The 20,678-nt window shown below is 29.5% G+C and overlaps 3 protein-coding genes across 3 annotated transcripts; 1 reads left to right on the top strand and 2 right to left on the bottom strand.

Moving 5' to 3' along the window:
* Positions 1–3,180: 3,180 nt before the first annotated feature.
* On the bottom strand, positions 3,181–6,048 carry LOC124941524 (bax inhibitor 1-like). The gene is made up of 4 exons (XM_047481865.1): positions 5,845–6,048; positions 4,018–4,161; positions 3,501–3,935; positions 3,181–3,410 (listed from the first exon to the last, which is right to left on the bottom strand). Exons 1-4 carry the CDS (start codon positions 5,959–5,961, stop codon positions 3,366–3,368), a joined length of 741 nt encoding a protein of 246 aa, XP_047337821.1. The 5' UTR covers positions 5,962–6,048; the 3' UTR covers positions 3,181–3,365.
* A 7,480-nt stretch (positions 6,049–13,528) lies between these two features.
* Positions 13,529–14,792, bottom strand: LOC124942274 (50S ribosomal protein L19, chloroplastic-like). The gene is made up of 5 exons (XM_047482740.1): positions 14,648–14,792; positions 14,284–14,559; positions 14,107–14,193; positions 13,884–14,017; positions 13,529–13,795 (listed from the first exon to the last, which is right to left on the bottom strand). Exons 1-5 carry the CDS (start codon positions 14,669–14,671, stop codon positions 13,687–13,689), a joined length of 630 nt encoding a protein of 209 aa, XP_047338696.1. The 5' UTR covers positions 14,672–14,792; the 3' UTR covers positions 13,529–13,686.
* Positions 14,793–17,090: 2,298 nt separating this feature from the next.
* Positions 17,091–17,787, top strand: LOC124943985 (disease resistance response protein 206-like). The gene has a single exon (XM_047484442.1). The coding sequence runs from the start codon at positions 17,177–17,179 to the stop codon at positions 17,744–17,746; it is 570 nt and encodes a 189-aa protein (XP_047340398.1). The 5' UTR covers positions 17,091–17,176; the 3' UTR covers positions 17,747–17,787.
* Positions 17,788–20,678: the final 2,891 nt, after the last annotated feature.

A 20,678-nucleotide genomic window follows, 5' to 3' on the forward strand; every position in this document is an offset into this window, starting at 1 on the left:
TTATTATATTTGATTGAGATAAGAAACATTAAAATTTAATAAATTATATGAATAATATTTGATTTTTTTAGTGTTATAAATTTGGGTTAAATAGCCAATATGAATACAAATATGGGTTTTTTTTAGTTTATTTCTGTTCATTAATTTAATAACATGACATTAATTAATATTTTAATTATAGGAGACATTAAAGTAAAGAAATGGGTGAACTGGCATGACCTAAGAACCAAACCTAATTAAAGTCATAAAAGAATATCATGACACGTGTAAAGCTCTGACTGGGAGATGGGGCCAAGTATGACGAAAAATACTCACAAGGGCTTGTTTGGTTGGGAGTTTCTCTCCATTCTCTAAATTACATTTTCTTCGTTAATATAACTTCTTAGAAAATTAAAGAAAAATAATTATTGATACTAATTATCACCAAAAACAATTTAGTTCAAGTGTGACTTAATTTATTGAATAAATCTTAAAAAGTCATTAAATATCACCACACTTTTTACTGTAGTATGAAATTAGTAATTTTAATATAACTTAAATATCTAAATATTTTCTTAGGGGATGCTTGGTACGTGGTTTTTGTAGTCTGAAATGTGAAAGAGAATAAAATGAAGTGTTTGGTTAATGAGTTTCATTTCCGAACATTGATTTGATTCTCGGATACTCAGGAATCATTCATTCCTCTCTAAATTGGGAGGAATGAATCCCATTCCATTATAATGCATTTTCTCTCCATGATCTCCACTCTCTCACGTTTTGACTCCTAATTATAATTATAATATGAGAAATGATTAGGTGAAGGAATGACGTGGCATAATCTTATTCGCTGAAAAAATTAAATAATTTCTCTTTTCTCTCTTTCCTCTCACTTTTACATTTTCCAACCATTGACACGTAAGAGCATCAGCAGAAAGCGTGCACACATTGTACTTGGCCAAAACACTCCAATGTTTCCGCCCGCCCTCTTAACTAAATAATAAATTTTATTTATAATATTTTAAATAAATAACTAATTTATAATATAGGAATATTATAATTAATATTCCTATATTATAGGAAAATTTGAGATTTTAAACTCACATGTTAATATAATTAATAAAAAATTTATTAATTTATTTAAAAAATATATTTATTAATTAAATATATAAGTAATATTCCTGTATTATATATATTATAGGAGAATTTAAAATTTCACCCTTAAAATATATTAATATAATTAATAGAAAATATAAATTTTTTTTATAATTTAAAATATATTATAATATTAAAAACAATTACGAATAAATTTGAGAATATATAACATTTGATAATATATAATTAATATTTATATATTATAATAAAATATTATAATATTTTTATAATTAAATATATAATTAATATTATTATAATTTAATATATAATTAATATTAAATTAATATTAAAACTTTAGAATATATATTTATTTAATGTTATTATAATGTTAATTAAAAATAGTAGAAAAAAATATTATAATTAAATATATAATTAATATTCCTATATTATATAATATATTATATTATATAATGATGAAAAAGTCAGAGGAGGACATGACCGGCATAGAGGGCACTGCCCTCCTTTTACTTTTATCTAACATGCAAAAAATGAAAAAAACCAATGACCTGCCTTTTTTCACGCTATCCATGCGGGCACAGTCATGCACTCGAGATGCTCTCATTCCCTCACCAAATTCCTTCACTAAATTCCCTCACTCTATCACTCCTCTTATAATATTATATATATTTTTTCTTTTATAATTATATTAGACGTTCTTTAATAATTAAAATAATAATTTTTTTAAATTTATTTATTCAAATAAATTATTTCAATTATTTAAATAATATTTTTAAAATAGTTATAATAATTAATAATAATAAAATAATTTTTATATAATTAATTTATATATTATATATTAATAATAAAATTATAATAAAATTATAATAAATTAATTAAAATATAAAAACTTAAAAATAAAATAATAATTTTATATAAAATAAATATTTAAAAAATATTAGAAAAGTTAGATATAAAATATTTTAATAAAAAGTATTATTAAAAATATTATGCAATGTTATAGGATATATTATTAAGTAAAACATTATATTTAATTTGATTAATTATTCATATATAATATTTTAAAGACTTATCTTGATAGATAATTTTTATTTATAAATAAAAAAAAATAACTATTTTGTATATGTATTTAAAATATATATATATATAATTAATATAATAAAATATTATATATTTATTAAGTAAAACATTATATTTAATTTAATTAATTATTCATATATATAATATTTTAAAGACTTTTTCTTGATAAATAATTTTTATTTATAAATAAAAAAAAATAACTATTTTGTATATGTATTTAAAAAACATATATATAATTAATATAATAAAATATTATATATTTATATTTTATTAAATTAGGACACACTAGTTTAAATAATTATAATATAAAAATAATAATATTTTATATTTTTAATAAAATAAAATATAATAATAAAAAAATAAAAATATTAATCTAATTCAATTATAAAATAATATTAATAATTTCTCTCTAATAAATCTAAACATTATTAACTGAATGGAAATATCCAAACACTAATAAATGAAATTGTTCCAAACACTAATAAATGAAATTGAGAATGATTAATACTCATAACCAAACACTACACTTCTATCACATCTGCCCCTTAACCTTTTATTATTTTTGAAATACAAATCTTTATAAACCTATTTCTCTTCAAAATCACAAATAATCTATAAGTACCAATTAAAGTTAATGCATTTCATAAATATACATTCAATAATTCATATATTTTATAATTAATTAAACATAATTTATAACAAAATATTAAATCTTAAACTTCAATAGGTTTATTTAAATATTTTTTTTAGTAAAAATATAAAAATAATATTTTTTTTATAAAGAGACTTAAATACATTAATATTTAATATAATTTTTTTTTTAAAAAAACTTAATAATATAATGTTCTTTGATAATATTCTATTTCATACAAAAACAAAATTATATCAAAGACAATATGTTAAATAAAAAGTTTCAATTATTATTTTTCAATGACAAATCTAAATACTACCCTAATTAGAATAGAATACATTAAGGAGAAGGAACTCAAAGTATAAATATGTAAATATATATATATATATATATATATATATATAATAATAATAATAATAAATCATCCACTTATATAACATTATTTTCTTTAACCTAAAATTTCCATTATTTGAAAAAAAAACTTTGTTCTTCAACCATAAAGAAAAAGAGTCTGTACAAACATCAAATATAGATCATTCAACATCTATAATTTCTCACCCACAATTCAATTTCTCCTCTTCTTCTTCTCCTTCTTTTCCGAGTTCTTAATCTGCAATTCAAAAACCAAGTCAAGTTACAATCATTCTCAAACATAAAAAGTTTGAAATCTTCCATCACATTATCAAACACTACTACTTACCATGATTATTAGGATTCTAACGAAAACCGCAGCAAAATCAGTGAAGAGAGTAAGAGCATGCTTGACATAATCCAAATCTCCGTAGTGTGCCTTCTCGATTATATCTTGTGTATCCACAACAATATAACCGACAAATAACAACAGCCCAAAGTATAACTCGAACTTGAAAATGGCAGCTGAACCCCCAAATACGGATGAAGCAAATTGCAACCAAAAGAGAAGGGAAAGACCAGACGAGAGAAGTCCTCCAAAGTAAAGATATTCTCTTCGTCTAGCTAACATAGCAGCCATTGAGAAGCAACCAAATGCAACAGCACATCCCACAAATGCACTAATTACAAGGCTTGGATCAATCTCGATACCCAATTCAATTAGAGGACCAATTGAAGCTCCTTCGAATAGAGCAGCTGACATTAAGAGTGATACCTTCTTTTGCTGCACAAATTTGTTTAATCAATTGGTTGAATTCAATAAGAAAAACTGTATCGAATAATGATTAAAAAGAGGATATGATTACTTCTTCATATGAAGGAGTTGATAGTAACCAAATTATACTGCCGATACAACCAATTGTTGTAAGGAATCCTCCGATATTCCAAAGGATGTGTAGATAAGCTCCAACTGCAGATGCTATCAGAGCACAGCAAAGCGAAAGATAAACCTATAAACCAAAACCACAATCACCCATCAAGAAAATTTCTTCGAAACCTTGATCATTTCATCAATTCATCATACAGATGTTTCTTGATTGTTTCTCACAAACGAATTAAGATAAGATAAAGAGTAAACGAAAGTAAATCGTCGATCAAACAACAACAACAAAATTTCATTAGTTATCATCTTTCGAAACCTTGATCATATCATCATACAAATGCTTCTTGATTGTTTATCACAAACGAATTAAGCAAATCGAACACACATAAGATAAAGAGTAAAAGAAAATAAATCGTTGATCAAACTCCGGCATACTTCAATCAAACAACAACAAAATTTCATTAGTTATCATCTTCGAAACCTTGATCATGTCATCAATTCATCATACTAATGTTTCTTGATTGTTTCTTACAAACAACTTAAACAAATCAAGCGCAGATAAGACAAATAGTAAAAGAAAGTAAATCTTCGATCAAACTACAGCAATAAAATTTCATTAGTTATCATCTTCGAAACCTTGATCATATCATCAATTCATCATACAAATGTTTCTTGATTGTTTCTCACAAACAAATTAAGCAAATCGAACACACATAAGATAAAGAGTAAAAGAAAGTAAAAATCGTTGATCAAACTCCAGCATACTTCAATCAAACAACAACAAAATTTCATTAGTTATCATCTTCGAAACCTTGATCATATCATCAATTCATCATACTAATGCTTCTTGATTGTTTCTCACAAACAACTTAAGCAAATCAAGTGCAGATAAGACAAAGCGTAAAAGAAAGTCGTCGATCAAACTACAACAATACAATTTCATTAGTTATCATCTTCGAAACCTTGATCATATCATCAATTCATCATACTAATGTTTCTTGATTGTTTCTCACAAACGACTTAAGAAAATCAATCGCGCATAAGATAAATCATCCATCAAACTACGACAACAACAACAAAATTGGAGGTGTTTTCAATTCTAAGTATCATGAACAATCATCGGAAATGGATCTAACTCCAAAGATAAGCTCTAACTGCAGAAACTATAAGAGCACAACAAAGCCAAAGATAAACATACAAACCAAAACAATTTGATCAAGAAAATTTCATTAGTTATCATCTACGAATCCTTGATCATATCATCAATTCATCATACAAATATATCTCAATTGTTTCTCACAAACGACTCAAGCAAATCAAACGCGCATATGATAAAGAGTAAAAGAAAGTGAATCTACAATCAAACTACAACAACAACAACAAAATTGTAGGTGATTTCAATTCTAACTATCATGAACAATCATCAGAAATGGATCTAACTCAAAAGATAAGCTCTAACTGCAGAAGCTAGCAGAGCACAGCAAAACCAAAGATAAACATACAAACCAAAACCACAATTATATCTAGGTTTATATTCCACAACAATTCGATCAAGAAAATTCCATCAGTTATCATCTACTAAACCTTGATCATATCATCAATTCATCATACAAATGATTCTCGATTGTTTCTCACAAACGACTTAACCAAATCAAACGCAAATAAGATAAAGAGTAAACGAAAGTAAATCGTCGATCAAACTACAACAACAACACAAAATTGGCGGTGATTTCGATTCTAACTATCATGAACAATCATCGAAAATGGATCAAACTAGAGATATAGGAACCGAGAAAGAGAGATTTCAAACCTGTTTGAGATGATTTTGAACAGACGGTGAGATCTGACGGAAATTCTTGAGAGATTCATAGCTCCAACCAGTTCGAGGAGATGATTGCGCTTCAAAGAACGACGAAAACGTTTCCATTACTCTTTGATTTCTTCTTGCCGCAGAAAGAGATCAATTCAATTAAATTCAATTCAACAATATTTTGCGAAGAATTCTTCTCAACTAAGCAACAATGAAGGAATATGAATCCATATATATATACATATACAGAAAGAACTCGCTCATTCTGGAACCTTCGGCTATTTTTACGAACGGTTAGTAACAAATTAACAAAAAAACTCGGTTTATTTTTATTTTTTATAATATTTTAAATTAATTAATATAATTTTTTTTTCAAATAATCCAATATTTAAGATTATAAAGATGAAATGAGATAGAAAGAGATGGCCACGCCATCCAACGAATAACAGCTTGCCATGTGTAAATAATGGCATGTAAATATTTGTTTTTTTTTATTTTAATTCATACCGTGTTTTGATAGACTAGTATATTTGACTATAATTTATTTAATCAGTGGAAATTTAATTAATCATTTATGTTCGCTCACATTATTTAAATTATTTAATGAAAGTCCTTATCATTTATATTTGAGTTTATACGTATTTAATTTTTTAAATAAAATTATTTTAATAAATTTATTGTTAAATTAAAAAATATTAACACTTCGTCTAAGTTTTCAAATTGACAAATAAAATAATGAGTTTTAAATAAGACTAGTGGAGATCTTAATTTGACAATAATGTAGTTGAATGAATAATTTAAATATTATAACATGTTAAAGAAAGATAATGAAATTTTGAACCATTTTCATACGTTTTCTTATGAAGTTTCTTAGAATATTCTAGCAAGTTATTTAAAGCTCGTTTGATATTGAGTTTTTTTGAAGATAAAAGAATATATTAAATCAATATTATTTTTGAAGAAAAATCTAGAAAAATAAAATAAATATCAAATAAACTCATTTAAAACTTTTGTAGTCAAAGAATTACAAAACAACATATTTCTTCTCATTTAAATTGTTTAAAACTTCTCCATACCTAATAAAGTCTTCTCAACTAATTCTTTTAGGCTTAGTTTGATTTCATATTAAACACTTTATCACTTTGTGTGTTTTTGACCCTTAATTGAGGGTCGTCTTGGACGGCTAGTATTGTTGGTTTCAATGCAAGCTTTAAACTAAAAATAAATAAATAAATAATAATAGGGTAAGGAAAATTTGCAGCAAAAGCAAATAATGTTTAATCTAATTTAAAATATTTATTTCCCTGTACTTTTAACTTAATCATTTATTAATCATTTATTAATCTCTTCGACTACTAATTTGTAAATATATATTAATTTATTTATAATCTAAAATATTATTAAAATAATTTGTTAAGCTGTGAATGTATTTATTAAAAATTACTATTGAGAGATGATTTCGAGTCATTTAAGATTATAATATGTTGTTTGATTTGGTAAAAATAAAAGTTTAAATAGGACACTTTTAAACAATATTTAAATATATATATATATATATATTTGAGTATATTTTATTATACTTTTTAATTATATTGTGTAATCTATATATATAAATAATAAATGAATAAGTGAATATTTTTGATTATGTATAATTATTATTTATTTATTTAAATCATTTTTATTATTAATTTTTTTAATAAATAAAATAGAATAAATTATTGAGCCCAACAATAAATAATTAAAAAAATTAGATTACTTTATATATATATATATATATATATATATATATATATGTATATATATATATATTAAAATATATTTTAAAATTATAAAAAGATATATATATATATAAATAAATAACAAACTTAAATAATAAATTTATATATATATATGTGTGTAACAAATATATAATTTTAAGAATGTATTAATAATTTAAAAAAATATTAAATTTTTTTGAATAATAAAAAATTAAAGAAGGAAAATAATAATTGTCTAATTTTAAAGTGTTATATATAAGGTCCCATCATTGTTGTCAAATTCGTTGCAAATCTTTAATTTATTATAAAAAAAAAAAAAATTGAAGTAAATGACAAACTAATTAGAGAATAAAATTTACTTTTAAAAGTAGCCCACATGAGGTCCGATTCTCTATCAAAACATTTAAATATGGAAGATGCATTCTTAAAACTACATTTTCAAAAAAATTATAAAGTTTATATTATAAGTCTATTTTTTTTTTTAAAAAATGAAAAAGAATTAACATAACACCCTACAGGCATGACCCGCTTAAACTTTTTCAAATGAAATAGAACAGTAACCTTTTAGTCTCTTAAAGAAGACGTTAAATTAAAAATTTTTTAATTAAAAATCTATTTGTAAATTTAAAGCAATAATAAACAAAATAATTTTAAAAAACTCATATTTATAAACATAAATTCATTTATTTGAATAAATATATGTTTTTTTAATTTATAAATATAAATTCATTTATTTTTATATAAAATGATACAAATTTAACCAGCTTAAAAATTTATCTCAATCAAACTTGTTGGGCTTTTTTAGAATTATATGATTTTAAAAATTAATTATATATTTTAATTATCTTGATTTTGAGAATAATGATTGAAATAAATGAGGGTTTTTTTTAGTAGTATATTGGTTTCATATGCTTGTTTTGGGCTTATTTTGTATAATTAATCTTTTTTTTTTTTTAATTCCAAAACATATATCAAATATAAGATTAAAAATTAATATCACATAAGCACTGGATATATATGACTAAAATTATAATAATATAAAACTTTTACAAATATACCAAATTTTGATTAAAATTAATTTACAATATCAAAAAATTATCAAGCCCGATTCTTAAACTTATTTTAAAATCAAGTTCAATCCACAATCACACATGCAATATTAATTATAGTTACATTAAAAAATAATTCATATTTAACCTTGCTTCTTTCTTATCTTAAAATCAAATCATTTTTTTGTAAGATTAAAATTACTTAGTAATTTTTCATTATAAACAATATCATACATTTTTGTAATAATTTAAATAACCTCCTACAAATTAAAAATATAAAAAATAAGTTTTTAAAAAGACTTACAAAAATACTAATATATAATAAAAATAAAATTCACGCTTTCTAAATTCGTTTAGAAAAGCCAATAAAATGCGACAATTAAGTACTGATTTTTCTTCTTCTTATTTTTTTAATGTCATACTTTGTATCCACTTAAACATTATATATTAACATTTAAAAAAAAATCAACCCTAATCAAACACCTATTTATTCAATTAATCATTATATATTAATTAAAAGATATATATACTCAAAATCAACCCCGTCAATAACAAACCGAGGTTTATTTAAATAAACTATTACCGAACAAGTGTTAAGTTTTTATTTTTTAAACATAGAAAGCTAGAAGGACACTTTTAAACAAAGATTTTTACTTCAATTTATTACATTTTTAAATAACATTTGATTTTGAACCAAGATTTTCACTTCCATTCAATACGTTTTAAATAACATTTGATACCTTGTAGCAAATCTAAGTTCTAGTAATCAATCTATTCATTGATATTATTCTATTCCTTAAATTGCTAATTAATCAGCTATTTCACATCCATTATGTGAAAACTCATATCCACCCATGTCAATTCTTATCATAACTTGACTGAATTTTCAAGCTGATTATCAATACTTGAAAAGTTGTCATATTTTAAAAAAACACTCAAACTAATGATGCTACCCATAAGGATAAATAATGCAAACTAATTTATACCCAGTTGAAAAAACCATGATTTGTTGTTGTTGCCGCCATTAATACACACAAAAGAAAGATTGGGAGTTTACAACAACAAAAACGAAGGAGAAACGCGAATTACTTGGTTGAATGTGATGATTTTCTTCTCATTTGGTTGAATGTGATGATCTTCTTCTCATTTAAAAGTCGAGAGCCTATTGTCACGGGCAGAAACTCGGTCACCGAATATTCTCTCGTCCCGCGCGGCACTAGGCTAGATTGCCACAATCCTAGCTAGTCAGCCTCTTAAAATATACAAAAAGATGGAACAATTTGAGAGAGAAAGAGCTTGGAGAATATCTTGTTTATTGCTTACAAGAGTGAGGTATTACAAGTGTTGAGTTGTTTGAACAATGGTTGATTCCTATGACCTAGACTTGTTTATATACATGTGGGAAGATCATTCTAGATCTTCCTTGTCCTAGACATTTCTAGACTCTTCTTTTATTAAACTAATCCTAAGAATTCCTAGAGGTTTCTAGAGAATTCTACTAGCACCTATACATGAGAACTCCTAGAGACTTCTAGAGAGTTCTCCACCTTACATACAAAAAGGAACTTCCTAGAGATTTCTAGAAAGTTCCATGACCCTATTTATAAAAGAGGAACTCCTAGAGAATTCTAGAGAGTTCCATAACATCATTCACAAAAGGGGAACTTCTAGAGAAATCTAGAGAGTTCCATGACTGACCAAAATCCAGGAACTCCTAGAGGATTCTAGATAGTTCCATACGTGACCACAACAATCCAGAATATTCTAGAAAATGCACCTTGTGGGCTTGCCATGTGCACCCCATACCAATGGGCCGTGACATTCTCCCCCACCTAAGTCGTGGCCGACCTCGACACGACCTTATAACGATGCATGGTGATCTTCTTCCCGGCGTCCCCTAAGTACTCTTCCTTCCCATTGCACGTCACGGCATCAGGTGCACTTATGGCTGCCAACTCCAACCGATATGAGACGTTTCCCACACGTCTATCGATCGAAAACGGTCCCTCGAATCTGCGCACAAGCCCCTTGAGCACAGACCGCAGAGACTTCAACTGTTGCGAGGGCAACTTCCCCTTTCCACTGTCCCCTTTCTCGACTGCACGCCCTGCATCTTTTCCCATGGACTTGACGCGAGTGAAGGCGGACTGACTTTGGCCAACGTTGTCTGTGGTCAAATTTTGTGGATCTGATGGTTTCGTGCCTTTAGCTTTGAGCCTCTCGAAGACCTTGCACCTCCTTTGGACTTCCTTGGGTACTTGTCCTTTCCTCTTAGAACCGTCCCCATCATCCACCTTAGCAAAAGTGGTAAAAGCCCCTTTACCACATTTGCGACCTCGGCTGAATCGCATTGCCGAGAACATGCCTATTCCCTCGGATTCTCTCCTTGTTGGGATCACACTAGACTTCCCGTGATCCACAATGATTATCGAATTGGAATAAGGCATTATGCAAGCGCGTACCTGATCGCACCATTGTAATCCCAACACTACGTCGTAGTCTTCCATTGGGACCAAGGTAAACGAGACTGTCCCATACCAATCTCCGATCCTGGTGTGCACTTTCCTAGCCTCCCCGGCCACCGGCTTGGCTACATCGAAGGACTTCACCGTCCCTCTTGTTGGGCTGATCCGCAGACCCAACGCCTTGGCTACTCCTTCTCGCATGAAGTTGTGTGTAGCCCCTGTATCCACTAGTGCCTTAATGCGTCTCCCCCCGATCCAAGCCTCCACGAACAAAGAGCCACTCTTAGTTCCCTTGTCCGGCTTCGCAACACTAGTCTTCACAGCGTTGAGCAGTCTCAAGGATCTCACCCGAGTCCCTTCCTCCTCCTCGGAAGACTCGTGTCCTTTCACCGCTGCAACCTTTTCCCCCTTGAACGGGCACATAAACTTTATGTGATTATGGGCACCACAAATTTGACACACTCTTGGCTTACCCGAGTCGTCGGTTTTCCCCACAGAGTTGTTATGTGCATGCCCCTTCTTAGGTGGGCGGTCTCCCCCACCTTTCTCCTGGTCACGCGGGCGGTCTCCCCCACGATTTTCCTCCTCGTCCCTGAGGATATTCGGCCTATCCACAGACACTTTGAGCTCTAACAGTCTTTCTGCAACCGCGATTGCCTCGGAGACGTCCCGCACCTTGGCCCTTTGCAGCTCCAACTGCGCCCAAGTCTTAAGGCCATTCACAAACGCGAACAGGGCCTCCTGTTCCGTTAGACTAGGTAACTCGAGCATCAACTCCTGGAACTCCTTCACATACTCCTTGATGCTCCTGTTGTGCACAAGTTGATTCAACCTTTTCCTAGCCTCGAACTCGGCGTTCTCTGGGAAGAATTGGCGCTTGAACTCGGTCTTGAAGTCCTCCCACGTCTCCATTCGCAACGTACCTCGTTCAATATCTACTTCTCGCCTCCTCCACCACAGTAGTGCCATCTCTTGCAAGAAGAAAGGTGCTGTCTCCAACTTGCCACGATCATCTAGTATGCTTGATGCCCGAAAGTACCTCTCCATGTTCCAAAGGAAGTCCTCCACTTCCCTTGCACTCCTCGAGCCTTTGAATGGAGTTGGCTTAGGAACATCCATTCGTTGAGGTGCCGCACCTCTATGTTCCCCTCCATTCCTCCCAATCCGCCTTTCCATAGCGTCGAACCTCCCCATTATCTCCCTTCGGAGAGCGTCGATCCTCGCATGGACTTCTCCCCGGATTGTCTCGAGCACTTCATGGCGGATATCATTAACCTCCCCTCGAACCGATCCCAGCACTTCGTCACGAATGCTCCGGTTCATATTGTTAATGACCCCCATCACCTCGTTCTCCAACTTTTCACCAGCCTCATCCAACTCCGCCACCTTGTCGGCCACCGTGCTGAACTCCTCGAGAGCTTCTTGATGCTCGCTCATGCTTTCCTCAAGCCGGGTCACCCGCGCTTCCATGGCAGCATTCCTCTCAACGGACTTGTCCCTCTTGGACCTCTTGTCCTTCTGTTCGCCGGTCGAAACCTTCGTGACTTTGGAACTTGAATCCATCTCTTCTTTCAAATGCGGAAGCACAAACGTGGGTGCGATAACAACCTGGCTCTGATACCACTTGTCACGGGCAGAAACTCGGTCACCGAATATTCTCTCGTCCCGCGCGGCACTAGGCTAGATTGCCACAATCCTAGCTAGTCAGCCTCTTAAAATATACAAAAAGATGGAACAATTTGAGAGAGAAAGAGCTTGGAGAATATCTTGTTTATTGCTTACAAGAGTGAGGTATTACAAGTGTTGAGTTGTTTGAACAATGGTTGATTCCTATGACCTAGACTTGTTTATATACATGTGGGAAGATCATTCTAGATCTTCCTTGTCCTAGACATTTCTAGACTCTTCTTTTATTAAACTAATCCTAAGAATTCCTAGAGGTTTCTAGAGAATTCTACTAGCACCTATACATGAGAACTCCTAGAGACTTCTAGAGAGTTCTCCACCTTACATACAAAAAGGAACTTCCTAGAGATTTCTAGAAAGTTCCATGACCCTATTTATAAAAGAGGAACTCCTAGAGAATTCTAGAGAGTTCCATAACATCATTCACAAAAGGGGAACTTCTAGAGAAATCTAGAGAGTTCCATGACTGACCAAAATCCAGGAACTCCTAGAGGATTCTAGATAGTTCCATACGTGACCACAACAATCCAGAATATTCTAGAAAATGCACCTTGTGGGCTTGCCATGTGCACCCCATACCAATGGGCCGTGACACTATGAAGCATATCTCGCAAATAGTATAATCTAGCTCTTTTTTTAAGCTGATTATCATACTTAAAAAAGTTATCATTTTTCAAAAAAACACTCAAACCAAGCTTAACTATGCTTGTATTTCAAACCTATAAGATAAAGAATGCAAACTAATTTATACCCAATTGAAAATACCATGATTTGTTGTTCTTGCTGCCGCCATTAATACACACAAAAGAAAGATTAAGAGTTCAAAACACAACAAAAAACAAAGGAGAAACGCGAATTACTTGATTGAATGCGACAATTCTCTTCTCATTTGAATGTCGAAAGCCTAGGAAGCTTATCTCGCAAATAGTATAACCTAGCTCTTCTCACCTTCCTATGACTCACAACTTTAATCTCCTTTATATTTGGTGAATACCTGTTGATCGAAAAACACAATTTTCTTCATCAATAACAGTCCACTTTATTCATTCTCTACAAATCAAACAAAATCGAAAAACACTTACAAAGGGAAGACAATCTCAACACCAATCCCCGCAATAATCCTGCGTATACGAATTGTAGTGTGTATACCAGCATTCTGCCTCGACATCACGATTCCTTTGTATATAGATAATCTACGTCTGTTCTCAGGAACTTCCTACTCAATTCGAAATCAATCAAGATGAAGTTGTCACACATAATACATAAGAATTGTCAGCAGATATAGCAAATTCAAATCAAATTTACCAGTTTAATCTCTACAACATCTCCTGTTCTAATATCAGGAATAGGTCTAGCACTCTCTGATGCTTCAACCGCTTTCTTATTCAGAATCTACCGAATCAAATTCAAATCCAAATCCAAATCGCAAATCATTTTTCTAAACATATAAACCCTAGGTAATCAAAATGAAGTCAAATTTACCCCCATTATATCCCCAAGCTTGACTCGTTGCTTTCTTGGCGGTTTCTCCTCGGAAACAACTTCCGTAACTACAGCTTCCACTTCTATATCAGCTTCAGCAGAAGAAGACCTAATCGAGAAGGACTTTCTCTCTGATTTCGCGACGAGAGAACATACGCTTGATTTCATATTCGCGGTGAGTGAAATCCGAGAACTACGCGATACGACGGATGAGAAGGCTAGTGAATTGAAGCTGACTGGAGATTGAGCGGAGGACTTTGGGAACATGAACATCGTCTGCGATATGAAAGCAAATTCAGAATCGTTAAGGATATGAATACATTGAGATGTAAAGGTAAAACAGTTCTAGAGAGAATGAACTTGCCTGAGCGAGAATACTGGACGCCATTGATGAATTGATTGTTAGAAATGCATGGAGATTCTACAGAGAACTGTGAAGAAGATGAAGATGAAGATGAACGAGAGTGTTTTCAGCTCTTATCCGTTTTTTTTTTTTTTTTTTTTTTTAATTTATCTTTATCTATTTGTCTAATTTTAGTTGATAAGAGATTGGGTTGGGCTGGCTATACAGAAAGATTGTCTTAATAATTTATTGGGCTATTACCCTAGAATCTGTAGTCCATAGGATCAAAAGTCAAGATTTTAAGCTAATTTATAAAAATTATTTTATTTTTCATATATATATATATAAAATTAAGTATAAAATTAATCTATAAATATTAATAATAATAAAAAAAAAACATATTTAAATAAATAATAAATTGTTTTTAAATTTATAAATATAACTTCCACTTAATTTGTATAAAGTTGTATAAAATAGTAAAATTAAATTAAAATAATTTATAAACTCATAAAATATTAAAATTATAAATTTAAAACAGTAATGATTTACTTAATATTTAAGAATATATTGAAAAAAAAATTATATGTTACCTCTTAAGTGGTCAAAAACTACTCATCTAATAACCATTTTCATGCAATAAGACACAGTTATCATAAGTTATTAGTTTTTTATTATTATTATTATTATATATATATATATATATATATATAAATAAATTTGACATAATATTTACTTACTAACAAAACTTAGTAAAAAATATTTATCTAATTTGATATTTTTTTAAATTTTTTAATTTTTTTTAAAGAATGGTAACATAATACTCAGACGGTTTGTATGGGTTTGGGAAGACGCACACAAGGGCCATATCAATGTAGGCCAGAGCGAATTTACATGAATGGTGACGCGGTTCAATTAAAAAAAACTATCAATGAAATATTCTTTTAGTTTTTCTAATATTTATTTAATTTTTCCTCTTCATTTTTTTTGCTTACCCTAATTTTAATTATTGAATTCATTATTCATAATAAAAAGATGAGTAATAGTTAGTGAGAATTTGGGAGATGAAATTGAGAAAAATTAATCGTGTGAAATTGAGAAAAATTAATCGTGTCACTACATCACTGAGTTGAAAAATGATAAAAGAGGGAGGAGAAAGAAGAGAAGAGAAAGAAAATTTATTAATTTTTCAATTAATCAACGTCACGTCATTTCCTCTTATATTCCCCACTCAAATTCTCCCACCTAAATTTCTTCTATCAATCATTTCTCAATAAAAAATTATGATTTAATTTATATTAAATTAACTCAATTTATTACTGATTATAATATTTTACGATCCAAACATAACTTGTACAAAATGAGATTTTAATTTTGTATTTTAAAAAAGAAGGTGCATAAACTTATTCCCCGTGTTTAAAAAAAAAAAGTAAAATAAAAAATAAGGAAGAAATGTTACTAATTGAAATTGATGGTTGACTTAATTATATCCATGGTATTTTTTAATAAATAATTCTAAATTTATCTACCATAAGATTGTGTTCTCTTTTTTTTTTTTTTAAATTCAAACCAAATTAATTTTTTAATTAATCACTTTTAAACAAACCACATCACTCATTTTATTAATAAAAATAGTCTTTATTTTAAATTATTATTTTTTAATTTTATTTATATATATTAATATTCTTTAAATCTTTTTTAAAAAAAATAATCTTTACATTCTTAATATTATCAACCATCATTCCATTATTTTCCTTCACATCTTATTCAAGGACTTTGGTATCAAAATCAAAACCTACTCCCATCACAATCTTATCTTAATCTAGGGCTGAGTTTCAACAGTTTGGATCAACTCAAATTAACTAGTCCTTTACTACTCTTGATCCCCCAAAAATTACCCCCAACAAATAAGCTCTATTGCTTAGCTAATTCCAAATAAAGAAATTTGTACCGACAAAATGTCCTACAACTTGTTCAAATAACAATATTACTCAATTACGTTACGAGGAGGAAGTAGTTATATTTTCATATAAACGCGTTATGAGCACTATATATATATAAAATTAAACATGATTTTAGTCCTTAATTTGATATGAAAATGTCATTTTCAATAAGCATAGGAAAATGACTTTACACTTTGGCTTTGTACAATTTTTTTTTCTTATTATCCTTACATTGTAGATATAATTATGTCTTAAACTTTATTTTAATCATCGGTTGACTAAAATCAAAACTAGAATAATCTAGTTGTTGCTTATATCCTACATTAATTTAACATGTTAGGTTAATATCCTAAACAACTTTGATTTGACTTATCGTATAATCTAAATACGTTAACTTAACATGTTAGGTATACATGATCATTATAAGTTTTATTTTCATTAATTAGTCATGTTTCATGATCATTATAGACGCATCTTGGTTTATAAAAAAATGAAAAATGAAATCCATGAAGACCAAATTTAACTCCTATATATATGGTTTTCAAATGCACTTTGTATCCTCCCACATCTACTCTAAAGCTACTACATACCCTAATTTTCAAATAACACCATGAGAACAAGATTTTGTATCACTTATCTACTCTTTTTATTCATATATTTCAACCTCTCCTTAGCCAACCCGATACCTAAACATCGTAGCTACAACCCATGCAAACACATAGTCCTATACTTTCACGACATCCTTTACAATGGGAAGAATGAAGCCAACGCGACTTCAGTTATCGTGGCAGGTCCAGAAGGTACAAACAAGACCATCTTAGCGGAAAAATTCCATTTTGGAAATATTGTTGTTTTCGATGATCCTATTACTTTAGACAACAATCTACATTCCCCGCCTGTGGGGCGAGCCCAAGGGATGTACATTTATGACACGAAGAACACATTCACATCATGGTTAGGGTTTTCCTTTAGCCTCAACTATAAGGAATATCAGGGCACCATAAACTTCATCGGGGTTGATCCTATCATGGTGAAGCAAAGGGATATCTCGGTGGTTGGAGGTACGGGAGATTTCTTCATGCATCGGGGAATTGCTACCATCATGACTGATTCGTTTGAAGGGGAAGTTTACTTTCGACTTCATGTTGATATCAAATTCTATGAATGTTGGGAAAATTGAATTGCCATAGATTGTAATGCAATTTCTCATGGTGTACTACTCTTATATGTTAAATAAAGTAGTATTGGTTGGTATATTATATTTAAAAATAATATTATAATTGAGTAAAAGGTCGGAAAAATAGTAATATTTATTATATGGAATAGATTAGTTGGACAATTCAGACTAAAAATCATAATATATATATATATATATATTTAAAATAAATTTAAACATATATCTAGTTAAGTTATTTTTAAAATATTATCAAAAATTATTAATGATTAATGATTTCCAATGAACATAATCTTTTAGCGCAGGTTTCACCATTTCTTGATAGTGAGGCTTATATGAAATTATTACTTTTGAGTGACTATGAGATTAGTGAACATTACAAGTAGCTTAGATTTTCTTCTATAACTATTAAAATTCGTTTGGAAATTCACTGTAAGATTTGTTTCTTTCTATCTGATATCAGTTTTCAAGTTTAAAAAAAATCATTTCTTTTGTAAGAGGAACTACGTTGGACATGATTTCTCCTTTTATGAGAATACGTAGACAACCTATCATGAGTTCGGTCACAATAATGTCCAAAAAATAAAACCTTCTAGGTCAACACTAGGGGCATCACAACAAGGACAATTTTAATTTCAACTATTTTGTAACTATAACTACATTGAGCTTGATTTCTCCTTTTATGAGAATACGTAGGCAACCTGTCATGGGTTCAATTTCAATCATAATAAAACACAAAACTTTATTTTAGCACTAGGACATTTTTATTAAATAAAAATTATGGTTAAAATGATGAACTTTTAGCTAAGTAAAAAGTTAACCTTGACCAGGTTAAACGTCAAAACCCAACATCGAAACTGGGGGCATTGAAAATAATCAAATGTTTTCACGCGATTGATTGTGATCACATTGAGACAAGTGTAGATATTTTGATCACTCTAGTGAGTGATGAATAAAGAAAGGAACACGAAGAATGAAATGAGGATTTAGAAAACAAGTAAGAATAAGGTAAGGTCAACCGTTTCCTTGACTATCTCAAAAGGAGCCAAAGTAACTTTTGAGATTCGAATAGAGTATTATCCAATTGAACTCGCTTGAAAGTCTTACGGAGTGTTTGAAACATTGTTGGAAAAATTCGTGGAAAAGTCAAAATGCCCAAACTCAGAATCATTGTTTCCAATAGAGGCGTTACATCTCTAATGGTGGTTATGCGTGAGAACTCAAAACCTCTAAAAAGTAAGAAAATACAAGAACTTGTATTAAACAAAATTGTTTTGGTTGAGATATTGAAATCACCACGTGTTATTAACCTAGACTCTTGTTCGGATTGTTAAACGCAATAACAAAAGTGTGTCGATTCTATCAGATATACCCTAGTCATAGGGAAAAAGATGATGAAAAAGACACTCATAGTGGTTGAAATATTGAAATCACCACTTGTTGTTTGCTTAAACTTTTGTGAGATTTTGCTAAAGGCAAGAACAAGAGTGTGTCGATTCTATCAAATATACCCCGAGTATGTCTAAGGAAATACACTTTAAGGCCCGAAGTTCAAAGTACACATAACTATCAAAAGAGAAACGAGATCTAACCTCATGGTACGTGGTTGAAAGATTAAGTTTGATGTGGACTTCAAATATTGATGTTCGAGCATATAAGATCCTTCAAGGAAAATTGATGTTACCATTCGTACTAGAGTTTGAATTTGTAATTGATAAACTCTATGTCGAAGAAATTAATTTACGATTGGTTTCCTTCTGAACAGTCAAAGAGACAATGTATTGAACCGGTTTTTGAAGATGTTTTGATCCAAATATCCAATGTCACCAAAACGTGAGAATGTAGAGGCGCTCAAATATCTAGAAAGTTGAGAAGGTCTACATTTTATTTCTCAAATATGGTTGACTAGTCATGTGATAAAAAAAATATAGAAAACTTTTACATCACGGACATTTTTATTAAAATAAAAATAGAAAAGTTTTTAGTTACTTAGTTTAAGTGGACAACCTAAGCCTTACTTCAGTGAACAAACTATGTTGAATGACGTAGATTGTCAAATATTTAGCTTAAGTGAACAAGCTAAGTCAAACACAAAATATTTAGTTTAAGGAGACAAACTAAGTATTTTAAAGTTTCTTAGCTTACGTGGACAAACTAAGTCAAATGTAAGATTTTCGTTTCTTAGCTTAGGTGGACAAGCTAAGTCAAACGCATAATATTTAGCTTAAGTGGACAAACTAAATCAAACATAAATGTTTCATTACTTAATTAAAGTGAACAAGTTATGTCAAACACCAAAATATTTTTAGTTTAAGTGGACAAACTAATCCCTAATTGAATCAAAAACCAAAAGTTGTCAAATTTCTAGATAAACTAAAATGGATGACCATTGCAATCCGAATTCTCCAACAAACGTCATACGAGCATCAAATTGAAAATGTCGTGAACATGGGCATCATCTCTATCTTTTAATTGTTTAATGAATAAAATAAGTCCGAGAAAATAATAAATTTGGAAATTCAAATGAAGTGTTTATTAATCAAGTTTGAAGGTGCATTTTACTAAAATCAAAATTTATATCCAAACTTACTTTTTTTGTTCCCCAAATTTTTTATTTTTAATAATTCTAAGTCTATAAAAATATTTGTCTAAAATAATGTACAGACTAATTAATTAAAAATTATTTTAAAGAACAATGTTGTATAATTCTAAACTAATTAATTGTGGACTATTTCAAACAAATAAAATTCAAGTGTTACAATCAAATAATTAGAGTGAATAATAGATTAAAGGAATTATTATTATTTATTAAGTATTAATATATTTTAATATATTCATAATTATTAATATTATTATTTATTTTTAAATTAAGGAATAAAATAGAAGTTGTCTATTAATATTATTTTTTATTATTTTATGTTTAAAAAAACAGGCCCAA

This window comes from Impatiens glandulifera, chromosome 6 (assembly GCF_907164915.1).
Source record: "Impatiens glandulifera chromosome 6, dImpGla2.1, whole genome shotgun sequence".
NCBI lineage: Eukaryota > Viridiplantae > Streptophyta > Magnoliopsida > Ericales > Balsaminaceae > Impatiens > Impatiens glandulifera.

What these genes read in the sequence shown, in the direction of transcription:
- LOC124942274 (XM_047482740.1), bottom strand. Translation starts at nt 14,671, where the DNA reads ATGGCGTCCAGTATTCTCGCTCAG. An exon ending in AGCTTGGGGATATAATGGGG is followed by an intron (nt 14,194 to 14,283) that starts GTAAATTTGACT and finishes TTGATTCGGTAG; the next exon opens with ATTCTGAATAAGAAAGCGGT. An exon ending in GTTGAGATTGTCTTCCCTTT is followed by an intron (nt 13,796 to 13,883) that starts GTAAGTGTTTTT and finishes TTCGATCAACAG; the next exon opens with GTATTCACCAAATATAAAGG.
- LOC124941524 (XM_047481865.1), bottom strand. Translation starts at nt 5,961, where the DNA reads ATGGAAACGTTTTCGTCGTTCTTTGAAGCGCAATCATCTCCTCGAACT. An exon ending in TTCAAAATCATCTCAAACAG is followed by an intron (nt 4,162 to 5,844) that starts GTTTGAAATCTC and finishes TTTGGTTTATAG; the next exon opens with GTTTATCTTTCGCTTTGCTG. An exon ending in TTAGAATCCTAATAATCATG is followed by an intron (nt 3,411 to 3,500) that starts GTAAGTAGTAGT and finishes TTTGAATTGCAG; the next exon opens with ATTAAGAACTCGGAAAAGAA.
- LOC124943985 (XM_047484442.1), top strand. Translation starts at nt 17,177, where the DNA reads ATGAGAACAAGATTTTGTATCACTTATCTACTCTTTTTATTCATATAT.